General features: G+C 39.3%; 1 protein-coding gene across 6 annotated transcripts in view; it reads right to left on the reverse strand.

Moving 5' to 3' along the window:
• Positions 1-1038: 1038 nt before the first annotated feature.
• LRRC28 (leucine rich repeat containing 28) overlaps positions 1039-14481 on the reverse strand; it is a 157123-nt gene continuing 143680 nt past the window's right edge. For all 6 annotated transcript variants that reach the window (XM_081831575.1, XM_031033521.2, XM_031033522.2 and 3 more), the window contains one exon: positions 1039-1362. In XM_081831575.1, coding sequence (XP_081687701.1) covers positions 1290-1362 — 73 coding nt within the window. In that variant the 3' untranslated portion in view covers positions 1039-1289. The remainder of the gene's footprint in view (positions 1363-14481) is intronic.

Below are 14481 nucleotides of genomic sequence, written 5' to 3' on the forward strand. Positions count from 1 at the left end.
CAAAGCCACAGTAAAATGCTCTCCTTTCAAAGGAAGAGCAAATATGTGGCTCTTCCATTAAGAGCATTTCTTCTGTCAGAGAATAAGCTCACAGACTTTCCATTTATGGTTTTTTTGTTTTTTTTTTTTTAAAGTCCAAGGCTCAATTTGGACCTGCAATTTTTCTGTATTTTCTCAGTGGTATCTGGACAATAGTGTGTTACGTACATAAGAAATCTAGGGTCAAAATGAAGATAATCTAATGCACCAGGTATTTAAATAAATGTGCACAGGTTGTACTGAGAATCACCTGGTGAAAAACTGGGAGCAGAAGTAGCTGGGGCCTGTTTTTCACATGTAACAAAAATATTTCAAAGTTAATATAAATTTAATCATAAGCGCATCTAGGAAGAAGCACCGGAGGACATATTTTGATGTGTTTTATCTCTCCCTTTCTCATTAGCCAGAAAAATGTTTAAATCTAGAAAGAAGATCAGATCTTGTAAAGCCTCAAATATTCCTCTAACTCTTCTCATATAAAAAAAAAAATCATTTTGAAATAGCCTTTCAAAATAAGAGTGTATTTCATTTATCATCTACATTTTTATATTTAAAAACCCTCACAAAGCTCTCTTAATGTGCTGCAAAACTTACAAACAGGGTTGTAACTTTCTGGAGGGTGTATGTTAGGGCCCTAGCAGGGCCTCCACTCGAGTCTAACTTGGCTGCCAACTCAGGCTCCCCCCACCCTGACCCCCCCCCACCCCATCCGAGGGCCTGTTATTCAATATTATGGAGGCCATAGAGTTTGCTGAACTTTGGCAAAAACATGGGAGGATAATCTCTGGGGGAAATAATTCCTTGGATAAAAAAAAGAGAGGAAAAGAATAAAAGTATCTTGAAGGTATATGTGTTCAAAAGTTAATTTGGCTCTGTTATCAAATTAGAGTTCTTCAGGAAACAGAAACTTGGCTTTCAAGATTTGGGGAGGCACATCACACTTAATAGTTTGCTTATGAGACACACTCACATGAAAAGAAAAACACAGAAGACAAAGGGTCCTTAATTTGTGGGAGGATATATTCCAACTTGGGGGGGAAGGGGGAAGGCATGTCAGCTCTGAAGCTCACTCATGACATTTCCAGAGAGTTCTGCAGTCCCCCCCCCGCCCCCCGCCCTCGACAGGACAGGATGTGAGGGCCTGTTCCGCTAGGCTGGACTGTCCCGTCCCTCTGCCACACAAACAGTGTGCGATATGCAGGCCACTGCAGTGTCAAGTTGGCAAAACTCCTGAGGCTCTTGAGTGTTTATCAACTCAGTAGGTCAAACGTCTGCAGGCACTGGGCGGAGCAGCAGTAAGCCACAAAACTAACTGGTGTCCTCCTGGAAGGGGAGAAAAGGGAGAGAACACTGTGAGGCCGCGGTTCCAGTCTCCGGATTCTTTCCATCAGAGGCAGTCGTTTTCTTTGTTAAAGGATTAAGCATGGCCAAAAAAAAGTACACCACAGAAATGTAAATTTCCTTTTAAAATTGAGCACTGGAATCAGGTGAGGTATGCGTGGACTCATTTTGTTAGCGGTTTTCAAATGACATAATATCCCCCAAGTGGGCAGCTAAGGAAAAAAAAATAAGCTTTTTCCATGTTATGGTCTGAATTCCGCTTATTAGAACCAACAATGCAATAATAGAATTTGAAATACATTATTAAAAATCACATCACAGAAAACATCACCAGTTTAGCGAGAACACTTAATATTATTGAAGAACTTAAAAAAACAACAACAACATGATTTTAAGGACTTTATCCAGCACAGGATTGTTTGTAGAGGTAATTTCAGAATCTCAGTAAGAGAATTTGAGGGTCTTCTTCCCAGATAGCGGAGGAATCCCATCTCAAACTCCCATTTGGCACCTTTCCATACAAGTCATGAGCCCTCTGACCCACTCTGGACAGCTCCAGCTATGAGAGGCCTGGTTTTCCCACCAGAAGTCCTATCCTCTGGCGAGGAGAAAAGAGTTTACTGTTGTTTTCCACAAGACCTCCTGTGCTGATTGTCTTCTGTTTCCCCACCCCTTAATCCAGTCTTTGCCTTTCTCTGTTGCCCAAGAAGGTCACCTCTACAGATCCTATTAGGAAAGCAGCCTGATGGCTGGTTTTTGACCAGATTAGGTCAGCAGAGGATGAAGGGCAGGAAGAGAGAAAAGCTGAATATTTTTCTTTTCTTCCTCTTTTTTTTTTTTTTTAAAGATTTTATTTATTTATTCATGAGAGACAGAGGCAGAGGGAGAAGTAGGCTCCCCGCGGAGCAGGGAGCCCGATGCGGGACTCGATCCCAGGACTCTGGGATCATGACCTGAGCCGAAGGCAGACGCTTAACCGACTGAGCCACCCAGGCGTCCCAATCTTTTCTTCCTCTTTTTAAAGTCTAGTTAATTGAGGTATATTAACATTACAAACATACAAGAAAATTCACCTGCTTTAAGTACACAGTTGAATGAGATTTGAAAAATATGCAATTATTTAACACCAAAATCAAGATAGGAAATATTTTTTATTCCCCAAAGTCCCTTGTTGTCATTTGCAGCCAATTGCCACCCCCCTCCTCAACCCGCTCCCCACCGAGTCTCTGGCAACCACTGGGCATTTTGTTTCTCTGTGGGTTTTGATTTACTTTTCCCTGGGCTCGCTCTGACAGTCTTCCAAAAGAAGGTTTGCTACCATTTTCATCTTGATTGATAAATGCCTTCAAGGCAAGAGCTAGCCCTACCTCTGTGGATACTTTTGTCTTATATTTCTGGGTCAATCCTGGATTCCCTTACCAGTTGGCTTCCAGCTAGGTTTGGCTGGGAGGATAACACTCCCCTGGGTGGCCCTTCTTGTATGGCTCCAGTAACACTTCAGTACCCAGCTGGGTGGTGCCCACCCTGCCTTCCTGCCTGCAAAGGGCCGCAACATCAGCAAGAGCTCAGGGCCTTCCTGGCTTTTCCCTGAGCATGCTCACCCCCGTATGCATGCATATGGCCACCCAGACTCCCAGGGATATGTTAGTGCTTCTTAAAGCCCCTACAGAACCCTCATTTCCCCAATTCCCCTTTTCAGCTTTATGGTTAGTCTATTTTTGGCCCCAACAGTTCTTCACTGCCTCCGGCAGCTGTGATGTGAAGCAGTTGCCTATAATTGGTTTGACAATTTTTGACAAACACCCTCAGAGAAGAGGCTTTTTACATTGGTGAGCTTTGACTGAAGTCAAATAAAGATAGGCTGTCAGTGAACCACCAGATAGGACAAGGACAGTGCTCTCTGGCCATGGACCTTTGAAGAAGCCCTAGCCCCCTTCTGCCCCCTTTCAGTTGCTGCCAGAAGTCTGGTTTTACCTGTGATTGCAGATTCTGACTTTTCAAGGTTAAGACTACAAGATGGGGCTATGAGAGCTTATCATAACACAAAGGTCTCTGTTCTGAGATTTCACCACTCTTTCTTGAGTAAATGCATGCCAGATTGCTGTTTAAGGCTTTTGTTAATTTCCAGAGTTCTGGAAAATTTGATTGTGACCATTTTTGCTGGTTTTCTCTTTGCTTTTGTGGAAAGATTGAGAATTTGTACTCCATCTCTACTTCTCTGACTAGAGCTCCTACTGGGCAGTCCTTCTGTTGGCTCTGGTTCTCAGCAGCCTCCAGAGCCCCTTGTCCTTCAGGCCTAGAGGATAAGGATGGTAAAGCTTTTTACTGTTGTAAGTTTCCAGGGGCTTTATCATCCTTGTGGGTGCTCTGAATCCTGCCTCAGCTTCTGCAAATAGTCCCTCTCCATTCTTTTCTCTTCAAAATCCCAGCTAATGTGTGTTTTCCAGCTAGTTTCCCAACTGATTTAGTAAGTGTTACAAGAAGGGGCCTAAGAAAACAGTCCATCCAGATGGAATTCTGGAATTGGGTTGGTCAGTGCATGAATGGCCTTCTTACTGGGGAAAAATGGGACACTGCTAGCATGCAGTATGGTGTGGCATCACGAACACTCAGAGTATCACTTAAGCAGACTGCCAAGGGAGGGTAAGGCGCTGGGAGGTCAAGCGGCTGTGGTACTTGATTGTTACGGCATCACAGTGAATTCAGAGATTGTGCATGAGATGGTTTCTGCTGACGGCTAATGAGATGATCGCTCCCCCGCCCCCATCTCCATCCCCACCCCCAATTAAGCACAGTGGCTTGAACTCTCAACTCAAGCCATAGGTAGAGAGTCAACATTTCTGTGGTGGCTCTAAAGGAATTATTTTGTGAAGCTATGCGACAGACATGTCTGAAGCCTGAACATACAGCGTGCAGAACCCATGCCATCCGGGTAAGAGTACCTTTATGTGGAGTCTCTTATACTAAGGTAAAGGTGCTGGCTGGGAAGGGGTAGGACCTTGAGACTTGAAATTGACAGCTCTGTCCAGACACAAAGCTAAGAACCTTGAACTTCTAATATCTCTAAACATTTCTTCACATCAGAAATAGCCTTTCTTACCTTCTGACACAACAAGCATTTCCTTGCATAACAATATTTCATTGACTTCATCTGGGGTGTTCACCTAAAAAGGAAATGCCTATTCTCTTCAGAGCCCACCACCAACAACAGTCACTGTCTCTAGGGCCACAAAAGGTGTAAAATCCCAGCACGATCCAGAGAATTCATTGCAAGGCCTGCTACTGGGGGAGAGAATATACATCAAGAAGTGGCAGGATCTTGCCAAATTTTATTAGCAGGAGCCTGGAGAGCAAGCATGCAAATGGATTCTAAGTAAATTAGCCAGCAAGACTAAATCTAAGGTTGGATCAGGCCAACGAGAGTGTTCACATATGCCTCAGGATTTAACGTGTTAGCCTGAGCACCTGTTATGGTTGACAGAAGTCCTGAGTCAGTAAAGGCCTACAGGCAAGGGGACAGCGATGCTGAAACTCCCACTGCACACTCTAGAGGGAAGAGATCAAAGATTTAGAGAAATGGGAACTTTGAAGTGGATCCAATGTGGTGCAGCTTGCTCAGCCACCTCCTGAAAATCTTTGGGAGAGCGAGGAAGGCATTTCCTTCACCAAGACACAAAAGTATGTATAGATGAGGGGAAGTGGCACACACACTTGATACTTAGTATGACACATGCCTACTAGAGATGAGAGAGAAATCCTCCAAATCCTCTGAAAGGTCAGGTGTCTGCTGCATTGGTAAAGTTTCAGAAGAGTGACATCTGAAACTGCACTATGAAGAAACAGACACACACTGTGGGTCCCTTTGGATTTTCGGGGCAAAATGTATTTGGGTGGGGACTTTTGGTTCTGCCAAGATGGAGTAGTCCAGTTCTTCCAGGTCCTTCCTCTTACATTAAAACACAATAAACTGGCCATAACACAACAAACAAGTATAGGAAGGCTCTGAAGAATAGAAAAAAGGTGGACAGCTTAGGGACCTTGGGACTTGAGGGGCAACACAGCAGTGGTGAGTTCCCTAGGTTTTCTTACTGCCTCCCTGATAAGCTAGATAGGATGCTTGTAGAAACCCAGAACCACCAACAGGCACAGGTTAAAAAAAAAAAAAAATCTCCAAGAAAAGCCTTTTTCCCCCTAGCCAAAGGACCAGGACAGAGAAATCTCTAGAGGCAAAGTAAGTACTTGCTTCATGCTGGGTATGGGGGGATTGAGAGTGATAGCTCGAGCGTACAAGGTTTTTTGTAGGGTGAGAAAAATATTTTAAAATGGACTGTGCTGGGCGCCTGGGTGGCTCAGTTGGTTAAGCGACTGCCTTCGGCTCGGGTCATGATCCTCAAGTCCCGGGATCGAGTCCCGCATCCGGCTCCCTGCTCGGCAGGGAGTCTGCTTCTCCCTCTGACCTTCCCCCCTCTCATGCTCTCTCTCTATCTCATTGTCTCTCAAATGAATAAATAAAATCTTAAAAAAAAAAAAATGGACTGTGCTGCTGGCTGCACATATCCATGAATATAGTAAAAACTGCTGAATTGTATACTTTAAACAGTATGACATGTGAATCATCTCATTAAAGCTGTTTAAAAAATAAGAGCACTGAAAGGAGAAATAGACAAATCCACAATTAGAGTGGATACTTCAACATCCCACTCTTAGCAACTGGCAGAACTAGCAGACAGAAAATCAGCAAAGGTACAGAAAAACCAAACAACTCAATTGAACCAAAGAATCTAATTGATGTATATAGAACACTCCGCCCAACAACAGCAGAATACACTTTCCCACCCCCCAAAAATGTCCATGGGACATTCACCAGGATAGACTGTATCCTTGGCTATAAAACATACTTCAACAATTTGGAAAGGACTAAAATTATACAGAGGACACATGAGGTTTCATCCCTGATAAAGAGTGTAGAAGTCGTCCCTCCTGTTCATACAAGAACAAGCTGAACAAATTGAAAATCAACAGCTTTCCTTTCAGCCACCAGGGAGTTGAGGGTGTAGGGCAAAGAGCAACCTCAAAGTCTGGAGAGACAGGTGAATCTGGAGAGTCACAGCTGAGATTTGCTCACCTGGACAGAACACACTAGAACTGATGGAGGCTAAATGTGGGCTAGCCTGGGAATCAGACAGTACTGGGGCTGCAATCTTAGCATTGTCCCACACATTCTTGGGTTTTACCTACAGAAACCCTATAGGCTGTCATGGTAAAAAAAAAAAAAAACCTTCGCAGCTCAGTCAGGAGGAGGGAAGAAGTAGTTACTGTGTAATATGCCCAGAGCATCATCCAGAACAAAGGACTGCTCTCCAGAGGAAAAGAGTTTATCAGAGCCTTGTCCCAGCTGGAGAAGGGCACTGTTCCTACTCCAGCCCCCTCTAGTCTACCCATATCACCTAAGGGGGAAAAGCAAGCTATGAAACACGAGAGAGACTTGTGAAAGTTACAGCCCAGATATACAGGCCCACTAAAATACTGAGATATAGTCATAAAGTTTCAGAATGCTTCCTTACCTCACACCTTAGCACTGGAGCAATGGTTCCCAGCATAAGAACAGTGGATTACAGATAAAACACCTGCAACATGCTGACTGTCTGAGGAGTGCACAGGGCAGCCCAAAGTCAAGTGAGGAGACTAAAACAAGGACACCTTAAAAGAACTTGCATTTGAAGCCTCTGGCACCTACACCTTCAGCAAATGTGAGACACAGCCCAACTCCTAGCCTGATTAATATAAAATTTCACACGAAAATAACTATTTACCTCAGTTCTTTTTACCCAATACAACATGTCTCACTTTCAACAAAAAATTACAGACATGACATAAGGCAAGAAAAAGCACATGTTGAATAGACAAAACTTCAGAACCAGAGCCAGGTATGACACAGATGTTGGTATTAACAGACAGAGAATTTTGAAAAGTAGAACAGAAAATCCAAGATCTTGGGGACAATTTCTAAAGGTGCAACATATGCATAATTAGCATACCAGAAGGAGAAGGACAAAAAGAAAAGAAACTTGAAGTAGTAATGGTGAAGAACTTTATAAAATTAGTAACAGATCCAGTAGTGTAACAGCACTGAGCAGGATAAATATCAAAAACAAAACAACCTCAAAACAACACATAGGCATATCATATTCAAACTAGAAAAAAAGAAAAAGGACATTTTCAAAAAATCAGAGGGAGAAAAAAAACAACCCATACCTATAGAAGAACAAGTGTATGAACTACAGTGGACTTACTAGAGAGCATGCAAGCAAGAAAAGAGTGGAGTAAAATATTTAGTGTGCTCAAAGGAAAAAAAAAATCACTACCTTAGAATTCTATACCCAGTAAAATTATCCTTCAAAAGTAAAGGAGTATAAAGAGTTTTTCAGACAAAATGATAAAACTGAGGAAAATTCATTACCAGGCAGATTTGCCCTGCAAGAAAGGTTGGAAAGAGTTCTTCAGTGAGGAGGAAAACGATATAGGTCAGAACTTAGATCTAAAAAAAACCAGGAAGCCTACTGGAGAAGGAATAAAGGTAACATAAAATACTTTCTTTTTCTAATTTTCAATTGATCTAAAGTATAATTTGCTTAAAGTAATAAGGGCAGCAACGTATAGTATGAGTACCGCAGATGGATAGTGACATGAACGACAGCAATTTCATAAAGGATGACAGGGTGGAATGTGGAATGTTCTGTTACAAGACACCTGTACTACACATTGAATAATATAGTGTCCTCTGAAGATGGGCTTTAGTGAAAAAATGTATATTGCAAACTCTATGGAAACAACTATACATTTTTGAAAAAGGAGTATAATTGGTATGCTAAGAGAGGAGATAAAATGGAATCATGTAAAATGCTCAATTAAAACCAGAGTGGGCAGAAAATGGGGGGGTGGGTGGGAAATGAAGAACAAATATAAAAAATAGAAAACAATTATAAACATAGTAGAATTAATCCAACTAAATCAATAATCACTTTAAATTTGAATTGTCTAACTATACCAATTAAAAGACAGAGACTATATCAGTGGATGAAAAAATGAGACCCAACTATATGCTGTGGACAAGAAACCCACTTCAGACATATAGATGCGGACAGGTTAAGAGTAAAGGGAGGGGGAAGATAAAGCATGTTAACACTAATCAAAAGAAAGATGGAATAGCTATATCCATTTTGGATGAAGTGAACTTCAGGACAAGAAAAAGTATCAGATATAAGGAGGGGCATGACATCATGATACCGGTGTTAATTCTCCAAAAGGACATAACAATGTGCAATGTGTATGAACCTAATAACAGCATCAAAACATCTGAAGCACAAAATGAAAGAACTCTAAGAAGAAACAGGCAAACCCACTATTAGAGCTGGAGATTTCAACACCCCTCTTTAAGTAACTGGTAGATCCAGAAAGCAGAAAATAAGAGAAAATACAGTTGAACTCAACATCATTAATCAACCGGACCTGACATTTATAGATACTCTATCCAACAACAGAGAAATACACATTCTTCTCAAGCTCCCGTGTAACATTATTCAGCAAGACAGACCACATTCTAGGACATAAAATCACAGCATAAAAATTGTAAAGAAAATCATACAAACTCTGTTACCAGAGCACTACTGGAATTAAACTAGAAATCAGTAATAGAAAGACAGGTGGAAAATCCCCAAATATTTGAAAATTAAACAATTAAATTCTAAATAATACATGGGTGAAAGAACAAGTCTCCAGAGAAATTAAAATATTCTGAACTGAGGGGTACTTGGGTGGCTCAGTTGGTTAAGTGTCCAACTCTTAATTTCGGCTCAGGCCATGGTCTCAGGGTCATGGGATTGAGCCCCGTGCAGTCTGCTTAAGATTTTCTCTCTCCCTCTGCCTCTGCCCCTCCCCCAGCTTGTGTGCAGTCTCTCTCTCAAAAAAATAAAATAAAGAATCTTTAAAAAAATATTTTGAACTGAATGAAAATGAAATACAACTGATCAAAAAATTGTGGGATGCAGCAGAAGCAGTATTAAAGGGAAGCTCATAGCACATGAAACACATCCATTAGAAAGGAAGCTCTAAAATCAATAACCTGAGCTTCCATCAGGAAGTCAGAGAATGAAGAACAATTTATGAAGGAAGTCGAAAGTAAGTAAAAATCACAGAGCATGTTCTCTGTCCATAATGGAATCAAATTAGAAATCCATAACAAAAAGAAAACAGGAAAATCTCCAAATGTGGAAATAAAATAACACAGTTCTTTGACCTTCTCTGACCCATGGGTCAAATGACTACTTTCCCATGGATTAAAGAGGCAGTCTCAAAGGATATAAAAATTTACATGAACTGAATGAAAATGAAAATACAACATATTAAAAATTTTAAGACATAGTAAAGCAGTGCTGAGAGAGAAACTTAAGAGTGCTTAAATGCTTGTAAAAAAGAAGGAAAGGTCTCAAATCAATAATCTGAGCTTCTACTCTAACCCCCACCCCCCCAAAAAGGCAAAGTAAACCCAAAGCAAGCAGAAGGAAGAAATAATAAAGAAATCAATGAAACTGAAAATTTCACTAGGATTAAGAAGATCAATAAAATTGATACATCTTCAGCAAGACTGACAAAGATAAACAGAGGAAAGACTCTCTTAGTATAAGAAATAAAACAGGTGATATCAGTATAGATCCTGAAGCCATTAAAAATATGAGCATATTATGAACAACTTCATAGTCATAAATTTGTGGAAGAATACATGAATTCCTTGAAAACTACAGACTACCAACACTCAACCGAGATGAAATATCCAGCCTGAATAGTCTTATAACTATTAAAGAAACTGACTTTGTAATTAAAAAAAGAAATTTCCACTGGAGAATTCTATCAAACATTTAAAGAAGAGCTAAGAGGAATTTTTACACAATCTCTTGCAGAAAAATAGAAGAGGAGGAACACTTCCCAACTCATTTTATGAGGCCAGTATTATTTTGACTCTAAAGCCAAAGAGTACAAATCCAGAAAACTACAGACCATATCTCTCATGAACATAGATACAAAAAACCTCAACAAAGTAATCCTCAACTAAATTAATACAGAAATGTAGAAACAGAACTACACACCATGATCAAATGGGAGTTATTCTGGGTTTGTAAGGCTGTTTAATATTTGAAAATCAATTTCATCCACCATTTCAACAGGTGAATGGAAAAAAAATGTGTATATCAGTGGACTCAGAAAAAGCACTTGACAAAATACAACATCCATTCATGATAAAAGATCTCAGCAAACTAGGAACAGAGGGGAATCTTTCTCAGTTTGATAATTAGAATCTACAAAAAAAATCTTACTGTTAATATCACACTTTAAAGTAATGTCTACTTTCACCACCTTAAGCAACGTAGTACTTGAAGTTTTAACCACTGCAATAAGGCAAGAAAAAGAATTAAAAGGCATACAGACTGGAAGGGGGAGAAGTAAAACTATTTCTACTTTCAGATGGCATGATATGATTGTCTACATAGAAAATACAAGGGATCTACAAAAAATACTCCTAGACTCTTAAGCAAGTTCAACAACGTTGCAGGCACATTAGATCAAAACACAAAAATAAATCACATTTCCACATACTAATAATGAACACATAGAAGTTGGAATTTAAAAATATAGTAATATCATTTATACTCACAAAGAAAGTGAAATATTTGGGTATAAATTTAACAGAACATTTAAGGACCTGAGTGCTGAAAATTATTAAATACTGATGGGAGAAATAAAAGAGTACCTAAATAAATGGAGAGTCATAGTATTTATACACTGGCAGAATCAACATAGCAAAGATGTTAATTCTCTCCAAGGTGATCTATAGATTGAATGCAGTTCTTTTCAAAATCCAGCACAAGGGTCTTTTTTTGAGACAAAGATAAGCTTATTCTAAAATGTATATGGAAATGCAGAGGCCCTAGAATAGTTGATACAATCTGGAAAGAGAAGAATAAAGTAGAAATATCACTTTATCTGATATTAAGGCCTAACATATAACTACAGAATCAACAGTTTGGCACTAAGAGACAGACACAGATCAATGGAATGGAATAGGAAGCATCCTTATGATCTTGGGGTAAGTAAAGATTACTTAGGACACAAAAAGCACTAAATACAAAATTAAAATGGAAAAATTTGACTCAATCAAAATTAAAACCTTCTGCTTTACAAATTACACTCATAAGAAAATGAAAAGGCAAGCAACACTGTTGAGATTTCCTCAATTCAGGAAACTATATAAATTTTAAGTCATTAGATACATTGTATTACCTTAATTTAAAAAAATTAAAGTTGGTTAGAACCCTATTTCAGATAATTTGCTATACCAGAAGGTATATATTTGTATACATCACAAATGAAATGAAACTCAGACACAAAATGATATTAAATGGTAGGTGGATTTTTGAGGATCATCTAATCAAACTTAACTCTCCTTGTTTTTTTAAAAAAATATTTATGTGAAAATCATTCATAGAAGCAATATATTTCATGCCACTGAGTTTTTAAAAAAAAAGGTTTTAAGCAAAAGAATCCAACTCCATAAAGATGTTTTTTTGTTTGTTTTTAACTTACTGAAGCATCATGCCCACTGGCATCATTAACTCCTTACGATGCTCAAGGGAGTAGGGTGGGTAATGTGGAGGTGTAATATTTGTGCTATAAAAAAATCCCAACTCTGTGTTCTTACTTACTTTTGGGAGATTCATCTAACAACCCATTGTACTGATTGTTGCATTAATGATCTAAGTTGTTACAAGTACACCAAATCTACTGCCTTAAGGATGGATGTGTGCTGGTTTGATCCTTTAAAATTCCAGAGCTGTGGCACCAGAGACATGATAGTTTTAGGGGAGAAATTCTGAGCTAAGCAATAAACTCTATAGTTAGGAAAAAGATGCTAGTAAATTCTACAAAGAACATCAGCCATGACATTTGTTGCTTTAGAATCTCTGAACTTATTTATAGGCGAGGCAGGAAAAAGAGCATTTCAGCTTAGTTTTAAAATACAGAAATACCACTATTCTTAAAAAAAAAAAAATCACAATGTGGTTGGCACATACTGGAGCCCAAAATATCATAAGAAATATGGTATTTTCTTTGCAAACGTGTTTCCTGATTAGAAACAAAAAGCATAGCCTTGACTCATACAGAAATTCAAGCCAGAAGAAAAATAATACTTATTAGACAGAATTTATCAGATGACATCCCAAGGCTGCGCACATATTAACTTAAGGGAGAATCATCTTACGACATATTTACATTTGTGTTAACAGTGCTTGTTACATTTGTAACTTGTTACATATATGTAACTGCTTGTTATATTTATGTTAACAGTGACTGCCTCTCATGGGAAGATCCTGTGTGCAGAACTAGAGGCTTACATATTACATATTGGCTTCTTTACTTGATGGGTCCATGCCCTAGAACGTTAGGGGTGAAATATGTATGGGGAAAGAAGTATCAGTTGGTTTGGTCATAGCTGAATCCCCAGGACCTAGTACTGAGTTTGGCACATAGCACATGGTCAATACATAATTGTTGAGTGATACAAGGAGGAAAAAACAGTTAAGAACAATTTACTTCCTTTCTTGAAGAATATTTTGCCTGTGCAAAATTTCATAAGTCACCTTAAGAGAGTGCCAATGAAGACTTCTGGAAGCTGAGAGAAACACAGAAATCCCAAGCACAAGTGAGCAAATAATGTCAGTATTACTGATGTTAATTGTTTCACATTAGAAAGTAATAGCCATAAAAAGCAAGGGTAAGGAAATGAGAAACATCTCATAAGCGATTTGACCATATAAGAATCCGCAGAGATTATTTACAGATAAACTATAGTACGTGGGAGAAGGGAATGCTAAGTTGTTCCTAAAGACAGAGGGAAGCCATAAGACAAAGAGTTCTACATGCCTCTCACAAACAGGCCTCTATCCCAAGGCGCAACAGTCACCCAGGCATCTGGCTCTCTCATGTCATCACTCTGGCCTAAAAGACCAAGGAGAATTCCTGAAGAAAACTGAACTCTAACTCTGAGCTTGAAAGCAGCGGACTGAAGCCATGGTGTCATTACCTACCTACCTGCTTGCAGGGGAGGTTCATTGCGTATCTGCTGACTGACTGGACAAATTAATAAACGAGTGGGTGAGTTATTCTGAGCTGTCTGGAAGTAACTCCAATGACATTTTTTAAACAGGAATAGAAAAAAAATTCTAAAATTCATGGGGAACCAACAAAAGATCCCAAATAGCCAAACAAATCTTGAGAAAGAACAAGGCTGGAGGCATCTCACTTCCTGACTTCAAAATATTTTACAAAGCTTCAGTAATCAAAACAGTATGGTATCGGCATAAAGACATATACACAGACAAATGGAACAGGACACAGAGCCCAGAAATAAACCCACACATACGCTGTCAACGGATCTTTCACAAGGAAGCCAAGAACACACAATGGGAAAGGGACAGTCTCTTCAACAAATGGTGGTGGGAAACTGGACACCCACATGCAAAAGAATGAAACTGGATCTTTATCCTACACTGTACATAAAAAGATCAACTCAAAATGGACCAAAGACATATGCAAGACCTGAAATGATAAAACTCCTAGAAGAAATGTGGTATAAATAAGGGGAAATCTCCTTGATATTGGACTTGGCAATGATTTCTTGGATAGGACACCAAAAGCACAGCAACAAACATAAAAATAGGCAAGGGGGACTACATCAAACTAAAAAGCTTCTGCATAGCAAAGGACACAATCAACAAAAGGAAAAAGCAACTTAGGAAATAGGGAAAAATATTTAATGGCCCCACATTTGATAATGGGTTCATATCTAAAATGTAAGAAACTTCTATAACTCAATAGCAAAAAACAAATTTCTGATTTAAAAATGGGCAAAGGACTTACACAGACATTTCTCCAAAGACATACAAATGGCCAACAGGTATATGAAAAGGTGCTCAACATCACTAATCATCAGGGAAATACAAACCAAAACCACAAGATCTCACCTCATACCTGTTAGGATGGCTATTA

Source organism: Leptonychotes weddellii, chromosome 9 (genome assembly GCF_054177405.1).
Source record: "Leptonychotes weddellii isolate Sample4059 chromosome 9, ASM5417740v2, whole genome shotgun sequence".
Lineage (NCBI taxonomy): Eukaryota > Metazoa > Chordata > Mammalia > Carnivora > Phocidae > Leptonychotes > Leptonychotes weddellii.